The sequence below is a fragment of the Microtus oregoni genome, unplaced genomic scaffold (assembly GCF_018167655.1).
Source record: "Microtus oregoni isolate MIOR12 unplaced genomic scaffold, Mior012 000063F_ref0000156, whole genome shotgun sequence".
In the NCBI taxonomy this organism is placed as follows: domain Eukaryota; kingdom Metazoa; phylum Chordata; class Mammalia; order Rodentia; family Cricetidae; genus Microtus; species Microtus oregoni.
In genome coordinates, this window is record NW_024543873.1 from 403,273 (window position 1) to 422,427 (window position 19,155).

The window sequence follows — 19,155 nt, forward strand, 5'->3', positions numbered from 1 at the left end:
CACCGTGAGGGACAGAGAACACTGACAATCTAGGGAAACTCGGGCAGGGTGATCTGCTGCCCAGGAAGACCATGCCACAAGGCAGAAGGAAATTTGGCAGATGACAGTGACCAATAACTGAAACCGTCGGGACAAGGACCTGTATATCAGTATTGGCAGTCCCCCTACCATCTCCAAGCTGTTCTCCTTATAAAACAGGGTTCACTGCACTGGGGTACACCACTAGTGCACAGGATACTCATGGGAAAGTATGGGGCACACCCTCCCATGGATGATCACACCCCTTAACTGCAGCAGGACGAAGATAGGAAAGCTAGGCTTTGGAGTTCAGCAACACTGGCAGCTTCTCTTCCTGTCCAGGCTTCCCATCCATGGAGTCAGAAGGGACGCCAAGGGCTCAGAGTCACTAGAAGTGGGAAAAGGCGCTGGACATTCAGAACCCGGCCCAGCCCAGGTACAGGATCTCCATTTAGTTCCACTCATCTGTAAGTACAGTCTCAGGCCGACAGGCTCTAATGGGGGCTGCAGAAGGAATACTGCAGAGAGGCATCTGTTCTCTGATGCTGTACCTGAGGACGTCACTGTTTGCTGTGTGGCTCAGGTAATGTGCCACATGACTGGGGAGGAAGGGCATGACTAAAACAGGAAACCTCCTGAGGTTGTCTGGGCTCCAAGCAGGAGATTTGTCTTTGCTCCTTTGGCCTTGTTGTAGTACATCTGGTCCTCCTGGGGGAGACAAATGCCTCTGCCTTCAGCTCTTAGGCCTGTTTTTGTTTTTACCATGCAGTCAGATGTCCTGTTCCTGGCTTCCTGCAGATTTCCTCCAGGCTCAGCCACTTCATGGGGCCGGCTCCTCTTGGAACTTCCGTATAGATGCAGCAGGATGTATTGGCCTGAAAGCAGCCATCGGCGGAAATCAGGCTGTAGTTTAGCTTTTCTTTGGTTCAGGGCCTATACTTAGGGACAACTGCTGCAGGAGATGTTTGGGGTGACCTTAAGGTGGGGAAGTCAAACGAACATGCAGGTTGGCTCTTGGAGCTGGCCAGAGGGAGTTGGAGAAACTTCCACAGACCGGAGAGCAGCTGCTAGTACTTGAACCATCCAACAAGGGGCCCTGGAGGCCAGTTTTGCTCCAAGGCTGGTGGTACCTTAACCCTGTGCTTCTAGACATTCCATTTATTTTTGCAAAAGCACATTTCATGGGCTCATATACATGCATGTCGGAGATTGAATTTCCAATTTGTTTGAGTTGCATGCTGCTTTAAGAGGCCATTTCTAGTCTGCGTTAGGATGTGATTTTGAACTTCCTGAAAACTTTAGTACTCCACCCCTCTCATAGTAGCTGTGAGAGGGGGAACACCAAAGACTCCTTCCTGAGCCAGAACTGTCTGTTCTATTATTGGACATGATTGCCACTGCCTCCTGCACAAACTAATCTCATCATAGCCTCCATCACACATTGACTTGTACACCGTGAACGTTAGATAAAGGAGTCAGTCCAGAGATGATAGTGGGATGGACTCAACTAGCTTCAAACTACACGCAGTGCTTGTAAAAGTGGACAGAGTGAAAAGCACTCAGCAGGAAAATTAATTCTTATATTACACACTCCAGGCCCTTTCTTAAGCTGATGGCTGCTTCGGGGTACGTTTTATACTCCCGCAGTCCATGTCCTAAATAACCATGCAATGGACAGGTAGAGACTTCCATCATCCAGGACCCAGAGGGAACCAAATACCTCCCTAGTAATAACTGGGCAACGGTGTGCAATATCGAGTTGCTATACAGGTGACTATTTCACGCAGGCTTCTAGATTCCCAAGATCAAACCATTTATGTGTTTCTATATATTAGGGGGTCACTGTCTGGAGTGGCTTTAAGCTGGCAAAGATCAAATGGGAAAGAAGGTAACTTGCTGGAATTCTGATCTCTAGAATCCAGGCAGGCCCTATGCTTTGCTGCTGTGTGGGTCTTGACAAAGCTTGAGGCTAAGGGCAGATACAGCCCCTGTGAACATCAGAAACATCGATACTTTTCCTTGATACCTTCTTTAACGTTTGAAACCTGTTCCTGCCAATGACAATATTTCAACTTTCTTGAGGGACTAGACATTAAATCAGGACCTGGTGCAAACGAGGCAAGCTCTGTCATGCAGCACATGAATTGTAGTGTGGAGTAGCATTATTAGTTATTACTATTTTATTATTGTTGCTGGTTATTGGGATAAAGCTTCCCAGTGTGGAGAAAAGAGGACAGTATTCATGGGCTGATTTTTCCTCCACGGTGTAAATCCTGGGGATGAATTTCAATTCTGCTGTCTTGGTGACAGGCACCTTGACCTTCTGGGATAATTTGTTTTAATTGTCATCTTAAGATAAAGTACAAAAACCTGGGAAGGGAGTCTCAATGAGAGATCATCTACACTGGATGATCCCAGGAAAATTGTCTGAGTTAGTTGTTATAGGAGGATCTGGCCCACCTTGGAGACACCATTCCCTAGCTAGGGAATCTTGAGCTGTATACAACTGAATAAATTTCCGTCAGTGAAGCCAAGTAGTAAGCACAAATGCACTCCCCTCTCTCCACACCTGAATATGAAAGTAATATGTCCAGCTACATTACAATCCTGTTGCATCAATTTCCTTGCTAGAATGTTGTGTGATGTGGAATTTTGAGCTGAAATTAAACAAAAGAATTGAATTACCTTCTGAACTTCCACAGCAGCCGTGTCCCTGTCCAGATACATACATCAAAACCATGGTGCACTGGGAACCTGCTGATGGTGGCAGGAGCTGGAGGGATCCTGGTACACAAAGTCCCATGGATGAAAATCTGTTGCCTAGAATTGTCAATCTGGACCTTCTCTTTGAAATCTTATGTTATTTTTCATAATGTGTATGAGTCTGTACATGTATGCATGCAGGGGCCTGTATAGGCCAGAGGAGGGTGTCCTCTTCCCTGGAGCTGGAGTTACAGGAAGATGCAATGTAGGGTTAAGCCAGCCCCTTAGGGGGTGGGCTTGCCTCGGGTGAAAGTTTACTTATAAATCTGGCACGTGGGAGCCCGCACACTCCTGCTTCCTGTGCTCCGAGGGAACCTTGGTCCTGTAAGTCTATTTCTTCATTAAAGCTGTATATATTCTTTACAATCTACCTGCATTCGTTTACGCCGCTACAATGCAAGACACCATAGGTTCTGAAAAATGTACCATGAAAGAGCATGACTGGTCCATAGGTGTTGAAAGAAGGCCACCTGTGTGTCTCCTGACTGCTCAGCCCAGAAGTAATCATACAGAAACCATATTATTTGCAATGCCTTGTGGCCAATAGCCTAAGCATATTTGTGGCTAACTCATATCCTTATCTAACCCATCTCTATTAATCTGTGTATCACCACATGGCTTTGAATTAACAGCTAAAGTTCTGGCATCCATCTCTGGAGGAGCTACATAGCTTCTCTCTGGCTTTGCTCTTCTTTCTCCCAGCATTCAGTTTAGTTTTCCCCACCTAGCTCTGTTCCCAATAACTTGCTATAGGCCCATACAGTTCCTTTATAACGACATAGAGAGCCGATTCCCACATCATCACATATTTACTGTGCCATCTTTCTATGCCCTTTTTCTGGGATTTGTTTGGCCCCAAGAGATGTGTGTTGGTTTGGAATGTTTTTTTGTGGGAATGACAGTCATGGGATAAGAACATAGACACATATGTGCGCTCCTCTCCTGGAATGTGAAGCTGCAGGTGCTCTCTCTGGCCCCACACCAGGACCTAATTAGGAGCAATGGACCCCTCCCTCACTGTTCTTAGGTCTCTACAGAGGAATCTTCCTCTGCATTTGTAGGGCTATGATCCACATGCCTACTTTGTGTAGCCAGGCCCTGACAGTTTCTCAGGACTATAATAAGAGCCTGACTGCAATCTGTGGTAGTATCCCGGGGAGGCTTTCTCACCAGCTCCATCTCACACACACCCCAATGAACCTACCTTCCTTCTAGGTCCTATATATGTCCCTAATACAGCATCTACCTTGGTGCTTATAATTCCAGCACCAGAGTTCCCAGTTCTTCTTTGAGTAGAAGGATGTTGTCTCAAGGTTTCTGTCACTTTGACAAAACACCATGAAAAATGGAAGTTGGGGAAGAAGAGTTTTATTTTATGTACACCTCAGCATTGCTGTTCATCAATCAAGGAAGTCAGAACAGGAACTCAAACAGGGAAGGTTCACAGACACAGGATCTTATGAGGAGGCCATGGAGCAAAGCTGCTTACTGGCTTGCTTCCCATGGCTTACTCAGCCTGCTTTCTTATTCTAAACCCAGGACTACCAGCCCAGGAAGGGCACCTTATACTGTAAGCTGGGCTCTTGCCCGTTGATGAATAATGGAGAAAATGACTTTGAGTTGGACCTCATGAAGGCATTTCCTCAACTGTGGCTTCTTCCTCTCTGATGACTCTAGCCTGTGTCAAGATGACACACAAAACACGTGTACACATGTTTTCTGTCCTCTGGACACTCTTGCTATTCACATACTCCATCTCTCTGCAGTGCTTCTACAATCCACAAACTATCCTAATACAAGTCTGTACTACAACCAGTCTACCTGTGCCTCCTCAGTAATACCAAACTTCTGTATGTGTGTCCTCGGTACACAGCCCTGTTTACCCATCTTCTCCATTACAAAGTCCAGATTCCCCCCTTACTGGTACTCAGTTTAGAAAGAGGCTTTATCACATCCTGCTGCACCCCCTTTTCTAGAGTCTGCCATATCTACAAGCAGTCACAGCATCAAAAGCAGCTCACGCCTTGGCCACTTTCTCACAGGTCATGTACTCTACCCCACGACATATACCACCATGCTAATGCCACCCTGATGTGTCCTCCCTGCCGGAACTCAGGCATAACCCTTTCTATAGGCTTTCCACACTGCCTCTCCTCCAATCATCCTTGGGCTAACACAGCCTATTGCTCCCTGCATGCTCTGAAGCCTGCATCCTATGTCTTCCACTAATCTGGCCTAGTGCATCTACTGAGAATCCTATGCCTCTCCTGCTTGAACTGGGAGGATTGATCAATATGCCTCTTGTGCATCTGGGCTAGGTGTGGGAGCAAAGAGGAAGCCTCTTTCTAATGGGCATAAAAAGGCCTCTTGTGTTTCCTTTGAAACACTATGACCTGTGTCAGGAGGACTCCTAGTAGCATGACTGTGCCATTGAAAGGAGTTACTGTGAACAGATCTGGGGGTAGCCTAGGTCACTGGTCACACTCCCCACTGATGAATGCTCAGAAAGTAGTCTTTTTGTATTTGTTGCAGTACAAGAGTGAACTCGTAGATTTGGGAGAAACTCTGTTTTTGTCGTGAACAGTCTTCTCACTGGGGACTTGTCCTGTTCCTGTTCTTAGGTGTTTGTTCCCACAGGGTCGAGTTAAGGTGAGGATGGTACAGTGTGACAACAGAGAAGAATAGATGTCTGAGCGAGGATTGCCGTTGGTCTTGAGAAACTTTTGTGACTTGTGGAATAGAAAAGATGACTCAGAGTTTGAACCCTTCTTTTATCTTCTGTTAAATATTTTCTCAATAATGGACATCCACACCTTACTGACCCCCAAAAAGGACATGAAATATTTTGAATACACAACTCTTTATTGCTGAAGGGATAAGGTGTCACAGCCATCAGAAGGTGTCAGTGAAACCTGAAGATCCTGTCTTCATCTGAGGCCTGGACAGGATGATGCTTCAGGACTCCTACAAAAGCTTACTGCAAGGTGTCCTGGCCATCAGAAGATGCACACTGGAGAATCTGAGACTTCTGATGTTTCCTGTATTGGCCTCTTCTTTTCTTAAACCAGCTCTGCAATAACATGGTGAAAGAGATGGCTTTAGTGTATTCAACAGTCAGTATCACAAGTGGAAAAAACAACTCTGTGTAACAGTAAATGCCAGTGAGGCTTTAGATTGACCAGACTTTTCTAAACAAGGACACACAAAATCCTATGCAACCCCAGCCCTGGAAGTCAGAATTCAGAACAACCGGAAATGGGAAATTCATTAGCTAGTACCTTTCCCATCTTATGTTCTTTCAAGGAAATGGGAAATATGGCTCTAAGAAAGAGAACGGGGATCAGTAAATCAGGATATGGAGAAGACCAGATATCAAAGGGTCTTCAGGTATTACAATCTACACACTCTCTGCCAAGTAAAATGTACCTCGTCATTCCCTTGAATTATCTGACTTACTTTAACTACTGCTTAGAATAATGATATCTCTCCTGACTCTCTGGAAAGTCACACCCCACTGCATGAATTCTTGTCTATGTAATCCTCATGATATATGCCTATAATTGAGAAGATGGGAGAGCTCATATTTGGCCTTGAATCTATGTTAACAAAGGCCTAATTGGTCCCAATTCTGGTTTCCTTTGAATAGGTGCAGGAACAGCTGAAACAAGTGCCATAGATTATTCAAATTTGATTGTTGGAGATGATCCCAAGATTTCTGATCTAAGTTGAAGAGCCAGAAACCTGAATATATTACTAATTTCTTTTACTGTGACCCTGTACTGTTTTATCCATGAAAGATCTACTAAAAGGCGAGGCCCTTGCTGGGTGACTGTGGAGGTTTCTGTGTCTTCCCATAGAGGCCTCTTATCTCCTATGCACAGGAAAGGAAGCTGCTGCGAAGTGATGGGCCAATCCCTGGCCAAGTCTGGTTTTCAGCAGGCTTCCTGAAAATTCAGCAGCCTATTGGTCTAAGAGAGGAGAAGAGAGTGAAGATGAGGTGTTGGGAACGGGCTGCCAATGCCCTGGAGAGCATCCATGAGTAACTGCTTTTTAAATAAGTAGAGGAGAAAGGACTGGTGGATGATGAGGAAAGGAAGGTAGAAAGGGTAAGTGAGGGGACAAGATTAGTCGATAGAAAGAAGATAAGAGAAGGGGAAGAGGAAAAGGAAGGGAGAGAAAGGAAGGAAAGATAGAAGACATAGATCAGGACACTGTTATCAATCTCTGGTGACTGGATCCCTATAGCTTAGTGTCAGCATTAACTGGACCATTGATTCTTGTCGTGCTCAGCCTAATGGTAGAACCCTGCATCTTCACCCGCATGGCCAACTGCCTCAAACGGAAAATTACTGGTCCCTAGAAACAACTATGACCTCCTAGAACAGGACAAGTCAATGATTGGACTCATGCCCTGTGATCTAGTGGGAAATGTGACAGTTTAACCAGTGAAGAGGTTCCTCCATCTTCTATTCTTGTTGAGGCCATTTCAGGTAGAAATCGACTTTGATCTCTGTCATGGAGAATCCCACGGGAAATTAATTAATCTATTCTAGGGACCAAAGATCAGGGATATTCTAGCTAACTTAGCTGTGGTTAAACTTCCTGTTTGTATGAACCCCTTTGCCAGCTAACTGCTATCTTAGCTTCAGTAAACAGCTTGATTCAAACTGCTTACTTCTGCACAGGCATCTGCATTGGCTAAGCTAGATGCTAGGACATCTAGGTTTTAAGATGCCCTTACAACCCCCATGTTCTGGACACCTGTGGCCATGCCTACATGCCCAGATACCTTGGTGTCATCCTAATCTGCTGGAATAAAGACTTTCCATTAGCTATAGACCGTGTGAATGGCCATCTCTGCTCACAACTATGGAGTGCTCTATCCTAATTGGAATGTGTTCATAACCTCCTCCCTTAAAGGCTCAGGGATCAAAGCAGAAGAACAAGCAGAAAACCTGGAATATACAAAGGTGCTGGATGACTCTAAAGGAACAAAAATCTATTTTCTGTACAAAAGGTCAAAAACCAAAATGAAGTCAACACAACACACTTCAACAATACACTTGATTGTACTGCCCTGTACAGACACCTCAATCCTAACTTCCTTTGGGGCTCCACACAAGGCGCCCATGTCAGGAAGGACAAGGTGTGCTGTGAGATTCACGACTTAGGATACTGGGATACCTGCTTCCTATCTCCCCTTAACTGTCAGAAAACAATCTCCTTCTTTCCCAGGCTCCTCCTCCTCCTCCTCCTCCTCCTCCTCCTCCTCCTCCTCCTACTCCTCCTACTTCTTCTCATTCCCCTCTCCTTTTTCTCCCTCCAGCATCTTCTCTTTCTGTTCCAGTGTTTCTGAATCTACTCTGGCATATATTTCTTTATCAAAACACGTAATTTCTCTGTGGAAAACCACTTTACTCCCATGATTTCAGCTCACCATTTTTCGATGGATGGCTTCTTATTGCTCCAGCACCTTAAGCAGGTGGGGTGATTACAAGGAATCACACTTGCCAAAAGAGTGTTCAAAGTCACAGCCTATCCCCAGCTCAAACAAACAAACAAAAACAAACAAACAAACAAACATCTTTCCCAAATTGACTTGGGAGAGCTAACACTACTCCAAGGGAGGCAGGCACAGATATTTGATGTTGTCATCTATAGGATTAGGGAAATGAGCCAATTCAGACAATTCATTCAGATATCTTGGGACTCCCTGCTTCCACCATGTAGGTAATAGGGTGAGGTCACTATCACCTGTGGACTTTTCACCTGGCCATATTCTATGTCCTCTAATGTTTTCTGGGTTCAGGACAAAAGCTATGGTCTCAATGAGAGTTGAAGCTTGATAGTGATGCCCTACTTCTTGCCAACATGAAGAGCATCCTGGGCTCTGTTCTTATACCAGGAGATCCAACGTTTTTAGGCTGAACCTCCAGACAGCACTGTGAATTGTCACAATGTGGAGAGCAGTTAACAAAGCCACCTCTTCCTTAATACATAGCCAGCTATGGAAATACAGTCACAATTACCTGTTAGATGTCACCATCCTCTCAGGCTCCTAGGGAATAAGGGTCCATTATATTGGGAAGTCCTCAAACTGCACATCGTTGAGTCCATGCCATTTCTCTTCCTCCCTGCATCTTCTATTATGTGGATGTATAGTCTAAAAAAGGCCAACTAAAGGACCAGAATCCATGAGGGGAACGCAAACAAATCAACATGATGCCTCCATGAACTCAATCAAAGCCCCAGCTGTCCAGTTAGCTTAGCCTCGAAATAATCACAAAGCAACTATATTAATTAAGTCACTGTTGGCATATTAGCTCTAGCTAATCTAGCTAGTTCTGCAGTGTATCAGCCTCTAAAGCTGCACTGCATCAGCCCCTAGAGCTCCAGTAAATCAGCCTATCTGGAGCTGCAATGTATTAGCCTCTCTCTGGTGCTGCAGTTCATGAGCATCTAGAGCTGTAGTGCATAGGCCACTAGAGTGATAGTGCATTAGCCTCTATATTTGAAGTACATCAGTATCTCTAGAGCTGATATTTATCATCTCTAGAGCTGCACTGCATCATCTTCTCTTGAGCTGCAGTGCATCAGTTTCTCTGGAACTGCAGTGTATTAGACTCTAGAGCTGTAGTGCATAGGCCTCTAGAGGTGCAGTTTCTCATCCTCTCTGGAGCTCCAGTGCATCATCCTCTCTGGAGTGATAGTCCATCAGTCTCTCTAGGGAAGCAGTACATCATCAGTCTCTTTAGAGCTGCAGTACAAATGGCTCTGGCGTGATAGTCCATCAGCCTCTCTAGAGATGCAGTGCATCATCAGTCTCATTGGAGCTGCGATTCATCAGCATCTCTAGAGCTGCAGTGCATCATCAGTCTCTCTAGAGCTGCAGTTCAAATGGCTCTGGAGTGATAGTCCATCAGTCTCTCTAGAGATGCCGTGCATCATCAGTTTCTCTAGAGCTGCAGGACAAATGGCTCTGGAGTGATAGTCCATTAGTCTCTCTAGAGATGCAGTGCATCATCAATCTCTCTAGAGCTGTGATTCATCAGCATCTCTAGAGCTGCAGTGCATCAGCCTCTAGAACTGTAGTGCATTGGCTTCTCTGAAGCTGCAGTGCATCTGTGTCTCCAGAGCTTCCTCCCAACAGTCTATAGGACTGCAGCACCTCTGTCTCTCTGGAGCAGAAGTACAGTGTCCTGTCATCTCGACAGGGGGAGAATGCCTCACTCCTTCAGCTTTTCTTTTCCAATCTCTCTTCCTCTCCATCCTGGGGGATTCTCCCTCTTCTCTCCCAGTTTCTCCAACCTGAGCCTGGTCCTACTCTAGTTTACACATTGTGGTGTTAGGATGTCAGTCATCAGGGGCTCCTAGGCAGGAATGCTATTCCGCACAAGCTACTGCTTCAGGTAGGGAATTTGCCTACATCAAGACTGCCCTGATCCATGCTGAAGGAAGTTAGCATGAATAGCACTCTGCACTGCCTTTCTCCTTTCTCATTTGCTATGGAGCAGTCAGTTTCTCTGGACTCATGACCTAAGCTTTTATCCCATGATCTAAACATTAGTTTTTAATGTCTGAAGAAAAGAAATTCATTTGAAAATAAGATAGCTACAGCTCTTTCTTCAAGTGAGCTCTATCTTTTCCCACATTCCAAAAAAACCACATGTTCAACATAGTGTCTTTTAAAGGAAAAGAATACTTTCAGTTTTTAAGTTAGTCAACAGAAGACACACTTGACCGTGGCTTGGCACCTTTGCTTTTTATGTATTTGCAAACACATAAAAACTTGCAAAGGTGTGTGATCTGCATGTGTATCTATGTGCAAATGCATACTCATGCTTGCAGAGTACCAAGGTCAGAGTCAAGCATCTTCCTAGCTTGCTCCCCACATGATTTACACTGTCAGGGTTGGCCCTGAACCTCAACTCAGCAACTGAGCTAATCTAGGTCTCCCTAAGGATCTGCAGTCTCTGCCTCCTGAATAAGAGATTCTGACTACAGGTGAGCTGACACCTGCTAAACTTTATGCTGAGGGTCCCAACTCAGATCTTCAGACTCATGTGGCAAGAGCTTTATTCTTCGGGCCCTCTCCTCATTACCAACCTGCATTTTGACGTTCTATAACTTCACCTGATCCCGTTCTCTTTACTCGATTAACTTAAATGAGCTCAATGTTATTCTTTTTGTTTAATTGTAACAAAATTAACCCTTTAAAGCTGTCAGCCACATACATGTCATAACACTGACATGACTATTTTGGCATTGTTTTTAGATAATCTAAACACAGCATGGGGGAACATGAAGGTTCAACTTTGCTGCTGTCTACATCGGCTTTCCACAAACTTACAAAGGTGGAGGGCCAATCATGCGCACTTGTGAGTGTCTTCCCACATGACTCTTGGATAAATTAAACAAAGGTTCGTTATGAAACACTAATTTCTCTCTGGCCTTACTTAATCCACACTTATAACTAAGTGTTTCTTTGTTGAAACAGAGCCCTGTTTTTCTCCTACTACTTGCTACATCAATTAGATGTTCCCAAGGTCACTTAGAGTCCTACTACAACAGTACACATAAGTACCCTGAAATGACCTGAGTGTCTGGACTTCAGTATTAATCACTGTACACATACCAGTAAACATTTATGTTTTCCTATATGCATGACCATATAATGCTCAATGCTGTCTACATATATGATGTTCCCATACTGATTATAAGTGTTCTGTGAATCTCAAATGGCTGAAAGACATTTGAGGAAATGTTCAACATCTGAGAAATGCAAATCAAAACAATTCTAAGATTCCATCTTATACCTATAAGAATGGCCATGATCAAAACACTGATGACAACTTATGCTGTAGAGGATGTGGGGTAAAAGGAACATTCCTGTATTGCTGGAGGGAGTGTAAACTTTACAGCCACTTTGGAAGTAAGAATGGCGATTTCTCAGAAAACTAGGTAACAATCCACCTCCAGACCAAGCAATACCACTGTTGGTTATATACTCAATCACACCACAAGAAGATCAGCTCAAATATGTTCATAGCAGCATTATTCGTAAGAGCCAGAACCTGGAAAGAACCTAGATGGCCCTCAACTAAAGAATGGAAGAAAGAAAAATATACATTTGCACAACAGTAAAAAAAAATGACATCTTGAAATTTGCAGCCAAATGGATGGATCTAAAAAACACCATATTGGATGATGTAACTCAGACCCACAAACACAAATATAATATATATTCACTCATAAGTGGTTTTTAGTCATAAAGCAAAGAAAACCAGCAATCCCAGGGAACTGAGACAACAAAGAGGACCCTCTGAGAGGCATAAATGGATCTACATAGGAATTAGAAAAAGACGAGATCTCCTGAGTATATTGGGCATGTGGGGGTTACAGGAGAGCGTAGTCGGGAAGAAGGGAAAGGGAAGGGGGAGCAGAGAAAAATATATAGCTCAATAAAGAAAATCAAATATGATAAAAATGATAAAAATTAGAAATGAGCTTTTAATTTTTTTTTTTCAGTCAAGAGACTATGCTGTCTCAAATAATGGGAAAGAACACTTAATGGATGCCCGTTCCATTTTTACCTCTGGAAAACTTCAAGACTCAGTGCTCAGTTACTATTATAACCCAGACAAGGACACCTCTCACTCACGCATGCTTTTCATAATGGGTACAAGAAAATGGACCATGTCCTGAAGCAGAGTGCCCTGCCCAAACCCTTTTCGGATTTACTGACCCGCACTCTGGATTCTCCCAGGAACAAGCGCTTTGCAAGGTCCTTCCTGTGGGAAGAAGATGGAAGGTGGAGCTGTTAGTGAAATACAGCATTTCAGCTTGGCAAAATGAAGAGATTTCTGGAAATGGATCACAGGCAACACAAAACTATGTAGAAATGGTGAGCTCTAAAGTATGAAAGCGGCTTTTCATTGATCTTTATTTTATTGCAAAAATAACCACATTAATTTACACAAGGTGGATATGCTGTACTAGTAGAGGGATTGCTTAGAAACCACTAGATCTTGAGTTCAATTCCCATTATAAAACATGGGTCACAAAGAAGACGAGGATAAAAAAAAAAGAAAACTTACAAAGAAATTGAGAGGCACCAAACAGTTTATAGAATTAACACTGTGTGTGTGTGTGTGTGTGTGTGTGTGTGTGTGTGTGTGTGTGTATTGATTTGACCACAAAAACATCCTTCCCATACCCAGTAACTAAACAAAGACCTCATGCTTGGGCTCAAACCAGATAGGGGCAACAGTGTGAAGAACATATCTCCTAATGAGATGCTGATGGATGGGTGCTAGAACAGCTACTGAAACAAGTCACATACCTTATGATCTCATCGGGGTACTTAGTTTTTTCAAAAACATCTTCCAACTCATTCAGCTGCATGGGTGTGAGACCAAACTGGATCCTTGGCCTTGTGCGCCGGACCTGTGGCACTCTGCCAGCAGCCATATTCTCCTGCTCCTTCAACTGTGGGTTTCTGTACCCTTGGTGGCTCCCATGGCTCTCATGCCTGATGTCATCACCAACGTAGTTGAAGTTAACAACGTGGGTCACATCATCCTCGTGGTGTGAGATGCCCTGGTTCTTTGGTTTGTCGGAACCTTTTAGAGACCCTTCTCCAAAGAAGACACTTTCTGTTGCTGCAGTGGCCTCGTGTTCAAAATCAAGGCTCACCTCAATTTCATTTACATCCAGTTTGTAGACATTGGGCTCCACTTGTTGGGATTGGAAAGCCATGATGAGACCTAAAAGAGAGTAGTGTCATCTCCATAAATGCTTTGTGGATTGAAATGACTTTGCAGCATGTGGGTTTTAGCAAGATTCACATCTGTCCTCTTTCCATCACACAATCCCTATAGGAGATACATGCCAAGTGAAAGAGGCTCTAGGGAGCATGTGCTGAATGTAACCAAATTGGAATCCAACCAAGTCCACCAAAGCCTTGAGGAATGATGTGAGGAGCAAGAAAGCTGTTGCAGGTGCGCAAGTAGGGATGAGGACACACATTTACACCGAGCACATGGCCTCTGGGTGAACCTCTGGAGAACTCTAGCTTCTGTATCTCACTGGGTGCACACTGCAAGATCTGGGAATTAAGTGGACATGGTTATGTCAGCTAGTGTTTGTCCCAGTTTCCTTGAGAGGACATTGAAAACACACCAACACTGTCCTCTACCTGAAGGAGTGCCATGGTTGTGAAGTGGAGTTTATGTAGGATTTGTGGGGACAAGTCACTGCAAAACATTTGACGTCACCATTGAAACAATGAAAATGCTCCAGATGGTTTATTGGGAATCTCCATCAGAGTCACTGTACGATGTCCTGCTCAGTACTTCTCATGTCTGACTAGGCTGACACTGTGTGGGTCTCTGCCCTTTTCACAGTGCCAGCAAACTCCTGAAGCTGAGAGTGCTCTGTATCAGTACTTGAGCTGAGAAAGCACCATATATACAGTAAGTATACAAAAGTGAAATAACCTCGGGCTAGCTTCCATTCGAACAATTAATATTCTCAAAGAAATTTCCTCAGTGTGCTGAGATGTTGGAAAATATCAAGAGGATCAAATTAAGAAAATGTAATCCTTCACCCAGAGACTGATGGAAACAGATGCAGAACTACAAACACTGATGAAGCTCAGAGAATCCTGTGGAAGAGGTGGAGAAAGGATTGTGGGAACCAGAGAGGCCTAGGGCACCAAAAGAAAAACCACAGAATTTACTAACCTGGATCCAGTTGGGATCACAGAGACTCGGCTGCCATCCAGAGAGCTTGCAAGGGACTGACCTAGGCCCTCTACCCATGTTTTACAGTTGTGTAAATTATGGTCTTGGTCTTCTGATGGGGCTCCTAACAGTGGGGATGTCTCTGACCCTGTGATTTGCTTTGGGAACCTTATCCTCCTACTGGATTGTATTATTCAACCTTAATAGGAGATGACGTGCCTAGTCTTACTGCAACTTGATATGCCACAGATGGCTGATATACATGGGAGACCCGCTCTTTTCTGAAAAGAGAAGAAGTAGATGGGGGGAAAAGGCAGATTAGTAGAAGTGTCTGGGAAGAGAGAAAGAAGGGAGAGGAAATGTGATTGGGAAAATAATTAATTAATAAAAAGAAAACTAGAATTTACATTGCTTTTAAAATTAATATTAAGGGGATGGCTTAAATGTTAAGGGCACTACCTGTTCTTCTAGATGTCCTGAGTTCAATTCCCATGAACCACATGGTGGATCACAACCATCTATAATGAGACCTGGTGCCCTCTTCTGGTATGAAGGCATGCATGCAGATAGAACACTGTACACATGAAAAATAAACCAATCTAAAAATTAATATTAAATTTATTGAAGTTACAGGTTAAGAAATCACAAAATGTCTCGGTGGGTGGGTGCTCCCCTCGTGGTCCCGACTTCTTTGCTCATGTTCTCCCACCTTCTGCTCCTCATCGGGACCTTGGGAGCTCAGTCCAGTGCTCCAGTGTGGGTCTCTGTCTCTGTCTCCATCCATCACCAGACCGAGACAGTGGAGCTGATCTATTGGGAGCTCACCAAGGCCAGCTGGACTGTGACTGAAAAAGCATGGGATAAAACTGGACTCTCTGAGCATGGCCAACAATGAGGGCTGATGAGAACCCAAGGACAATGGCACGGGGTTTTGAACCTACGTAATGTGCTGGCTTTGCGGGAGCCTAGCCAGTTTGGATGTTCACCTTCCTAGAAATGCAAGGAGGGGGGAGGACCTAGGACTTACCACAGGGCAGGGAAATCTGACTGCTCTTTGGGCTGGAGAGGGAGGGGGAGAGGTGTGGGGGGAAGGGGAGAAGGGTGGGAGGAGGGGGAGGGAAATGGGAGGCTGGGAGGAGGAGGAAATTTGTTTTTTTTTCTCTTTTCTCAATAAAAAAAGTTAAAAAAAACTCAAAAAAAAGAAATCACAAATTGTGATTTTCAGATTTTTTAAAAATCTTTTTTAAACAGAAGATCATTATTAGTTGGTGTGCTTGTACCTATGCATGCCTACAGGGAACACTGGATCTCCTGAAGCTCAACTTATAGATAGATGGTTACCGAGGTGGATCCTGGGAACTGTACTCTGGTCCTCTGAAAGAACAACAAAATCTCCTAGCCATTTAGCCATCTCTCCAGTCCCCTCACACAAATGCAAACTTTTTCTTTCTTCCTTTTAATTGTAGAATCCTAGAGCGCTGTGACATCAGGACAGCTAGCAAGATTCCTAAGGAAGTTGTAGCGCAAATATATTGACTTATAAATGTGAAAATCAACATCTGTAAACACAAAATCATTGTCAAATACCTGTAGAGTTAGTAGCTAAGTAAATTAGGATTCCTTCTAATTGTTGAATTTATTTTTTATGTGAGTATGGACCTTTACCATTTAGTGCATGTCACAGCACATGTTTGGATGTCAGAAGACAACTTGGGAAAATCAGTTCTCTCTTTCCATTATGCACATCCCAGAGATCAGGCCATCTGGTGGTGCAGGAGATCCTTCTGCTTTTGTGTTCTTTTCATATGTAAAGTAAAGCCCTTGGCATTTTGATAGGACAGTTCTTAGGTAGGCAAGGAAGACAGAACTGAATGCTGGGAGGAAGAAAGCAGAGTGAAAGATGCCATGGAACTGTCAGCAGAGATAGTCATGCTGTACCTTTGATGGTAGGCTACAACCTCACGGAGTTATACAGATTAATAGAAATTGATTAAATTAATATAAGACTTAGCCAATAATGCTGGCTCTTGGTGGCATACACCTTTCATCCCAACACTCGCAAGGCAGAGGCAGACAGATCTCTGTGAGTTCGAGACCAGCCTGGTCTACTAGAGCTGGATCCAGGACAGGCTCCAAAGCCACAGAGAAACCCTACCTTGAAAAAGAAAGGTAGCCAATAAGAAGTTAGAGCTAATGGGCCATGCAGTAATTTAATTATTACAGTTTCTGTGTGGTTATTTCATGGATAATCTAGCTGGGTGCCTGGGACAAATGAGCAGTCCCACTCTGAAACTATTAGTGCTCCAACATGGTCATCTAAATCCATTTAAAACCTGAGAAAGTTGGAAAAAGAATTATAGACTAAAGAAATATAGAGTTTAACATAACTTCTTTGTTTGCTGGAGGTGTGCCACAGCTAATTTAATAGAGATTTTCTTGACTCAGCAGAAGCAGCAGAATAAGAGCCCTGCCCTTTTAAAATGCAGCTTCCTGGGCCATGTTACCAGTACAGCCTCTGGCTATGGAGCATTTCAATGGCATTTATGGGCCCAGGTGTTTGCGTACCCCCTTGGGCACTATACCCACAGCTCAGCATTCCCCACCTGGGCAGACAGAGGGATCAGATATACTAGGCTTACAAGGCCTGAGGGCATGGTGGTTTCCTGCTAACCTACATATAAATATTTCAAGGCCATGTAGTGCACTGCATGGCGCATTTAATTTTTACTCAGGAAAAAAATGGTTTATATGCTGCACAGTGCTACCCAGAGTTTAGGTGGTGAGGAAGGCTTCCACCCAGCAGTCTTAGAGCTGAGGTGAACTATCTTCACCATATTTAAAGCCTGAGAGAGGTGGAGTCAGCGTCCAGAACCACTGAGACCGAGCTGCTTAGCATTTTCAGAAACACTTCTTGATGGAGGAAGGTCATTGGCTAATAAAGGAACTGCCTTGGCCCATTTTATTGGTTAGAGGATAGGTGGGAGGAGTAAACAGAACAGAACGCTTGGAGGAAGAGGAAGTGAGCTCAGAGACTCGACAGCTCTCCTCTTGGGGGCAGACGCCTGAGAGAGACGCTATGCCCCGCTCCCGGGATGAAGCTCCAACCCAGGATGGACTAGGCTAGAATCTTCCCGGTAAGCACACCTTGGGGTGCTACACACAGATGATTAGAAATGGGCTAAATTAATATGTGAGAATTAGCCTAGAAGAGAAGGGGCCAAGCAGTGACTAAATGAATACAGTTTGTGTGTTGTTATTTTGGGGCATAAGCTAGCCGAGCAGGCAGCCGGGGTGCTGGGAACACAGCCACGCCGCCCCAAATACTACAGTTGGCGCCCCACGTGATGGACTAAACCCACTTAAAAAACCTGACAAGTCTTAAAAATAAGGGAGAGAGAGTTTAACACAGATTTTTGCTGTTTGTTGGTGCCATGCTGTAGAGAGATTTTCTGATTCGGCAACAGTAGCAGAAAAACGCTGTGTCATTTTAAAGCGTGACTTCCTGGGGCTGTGCCACCATTGCGATCTCTGTCTGGCTCCTGCGGGAGACAGAGCTTTTGAATAGAGCATTTGGAGTAAAGTGCTACGATTTGTTTGATGGCAACTAGACTCGCTGTGTTCTCGGGTCTGCTCTGCTTGTTAGAGGCAAGCATGCACTTTCATCTAAGAGAGGCTTCCTGACTCAGCTTTAGCTGCAAAGCCTGCAGCTCATTAAGAGGTCCTGCCACGAAACACTTAAACGCTGTTGACGAAAAGCTGAACGCATGCTTTTTGGTCTTCAGCCGTAGCAGGAAAAAAGCTGTGCCGTTTAAAAATGCCGGCTTTCTGGGCTGTCCTGCCAGGAAAAACTCTGACTCTTTTACGCATGCGGTTTGTGCGGTTTGCAAGCACAGGCTGCTGAAGCTCACTTGCTGGCTACAGCCAGTACCTCAGTCATGAGGATGGAAAGCTAAGGAATGGGCTGGATCCAGCCTGCAAAGCCACGCCTTTAATCCTACTGATATTGCTTGGTAAATTAAAGACTCATGTGGTCAGAAAAAGAGAGATATACAGTAAAGAGAGATTCAAAGACAAAGAAAATTTCTAAATGGTTTGAAGTGTGTTAAAAATATATGCAGACTAAAATTTAATGTTCTTAAAGTAACAAAAAAAAGGAAGAGAGTTGTTGTGTGTGGTACACACCTTTAATCCCAACACTTGGTAGGCAGAGGGAGATAGACCTCTGTGACTTCAAGGTGTGGTAGCACACACCTTTAATCCCAATGCCTGGGAGGCAGAGACAGGCAGATCTCTGAGAGCTCAAAGACAGCCTGGTCTACAGAGTTACTTCAGGTCAAAGATACAGAGAACCTGTCTCAAAAAGCAAAGAGTTAAAAGTAAAAATAAACAAAATAGAGGTTAAAACAAAGCTGCACAAAGATGGAAAATACACAGAGAATTTTGATACTGTATGCTATTATGCTCTCTTTGAATTGTTTGAATGCTGAGGAAGGAGCAACAGCCGCTAAAAGATATTTGTTTATAAATGCTGCTGAACTAATCCAACATAGATATTTTGAATTTGGATCTAAGGATATGATACTTTGGAAAAGAGATTCTTCTTTTGTTTTCACAGAGGATGAGACACTGA

General features: G+C 44.1%; 1 protein-coding gene across 1 annotated transcript; it reads right to left on the reverse strand.

The window, feature by feature from the left end:
- Positions 1-5,755: 5,755 nt before the first annotated feature.
- LOC121439799 (rhox homeobox family member 1-like) lies at positions 5,756-13,539 on the reverse strand. Its single transcript, XM_041640422.1, has 3 exons — positions 13,124-13,539; positions 12,527-12,572; positions 5,756-5,851 (listed from the first exon to the last, which is right to left on the reverse strand). The coding sequence occupies exons 1-3, from the start codon at positions 13,537-13,539 to the stop codon at positions 5,756-5,758; spliced, it is 558 nt and encodes a 185-aa protein (XP_041496356.1).
- Between the last annotated feature and the right edge of the window lie 5,616 nt (positions 13,540-19,155).

Excerpts from the sequence above, each read along its gene's own strand:
- LOC121439799 (XM_041640422.1), bottom strand. The coding sequence starts at position 13,539 with ATGGCTTTCCAATCCCAACAAGTGGAGCCCAATGTCTACAAACTGGAT. Across the intron at positions 12,573-13,123 it reads TACCCCGATGAGATCATAAG|GAAGGACCTTGCAAAGCGCT; the intron begins GTATGTGACTTG and ends TTCTTCCCACAG. Across the intron at positions 5,852-12,526 it reads TGGGAGAATCCAGAGTGCGG|AGCTGGTTTAAGAAAAGAAG; the intron begins GTCAGTAAATCC and ends ATGTTATTGCAG.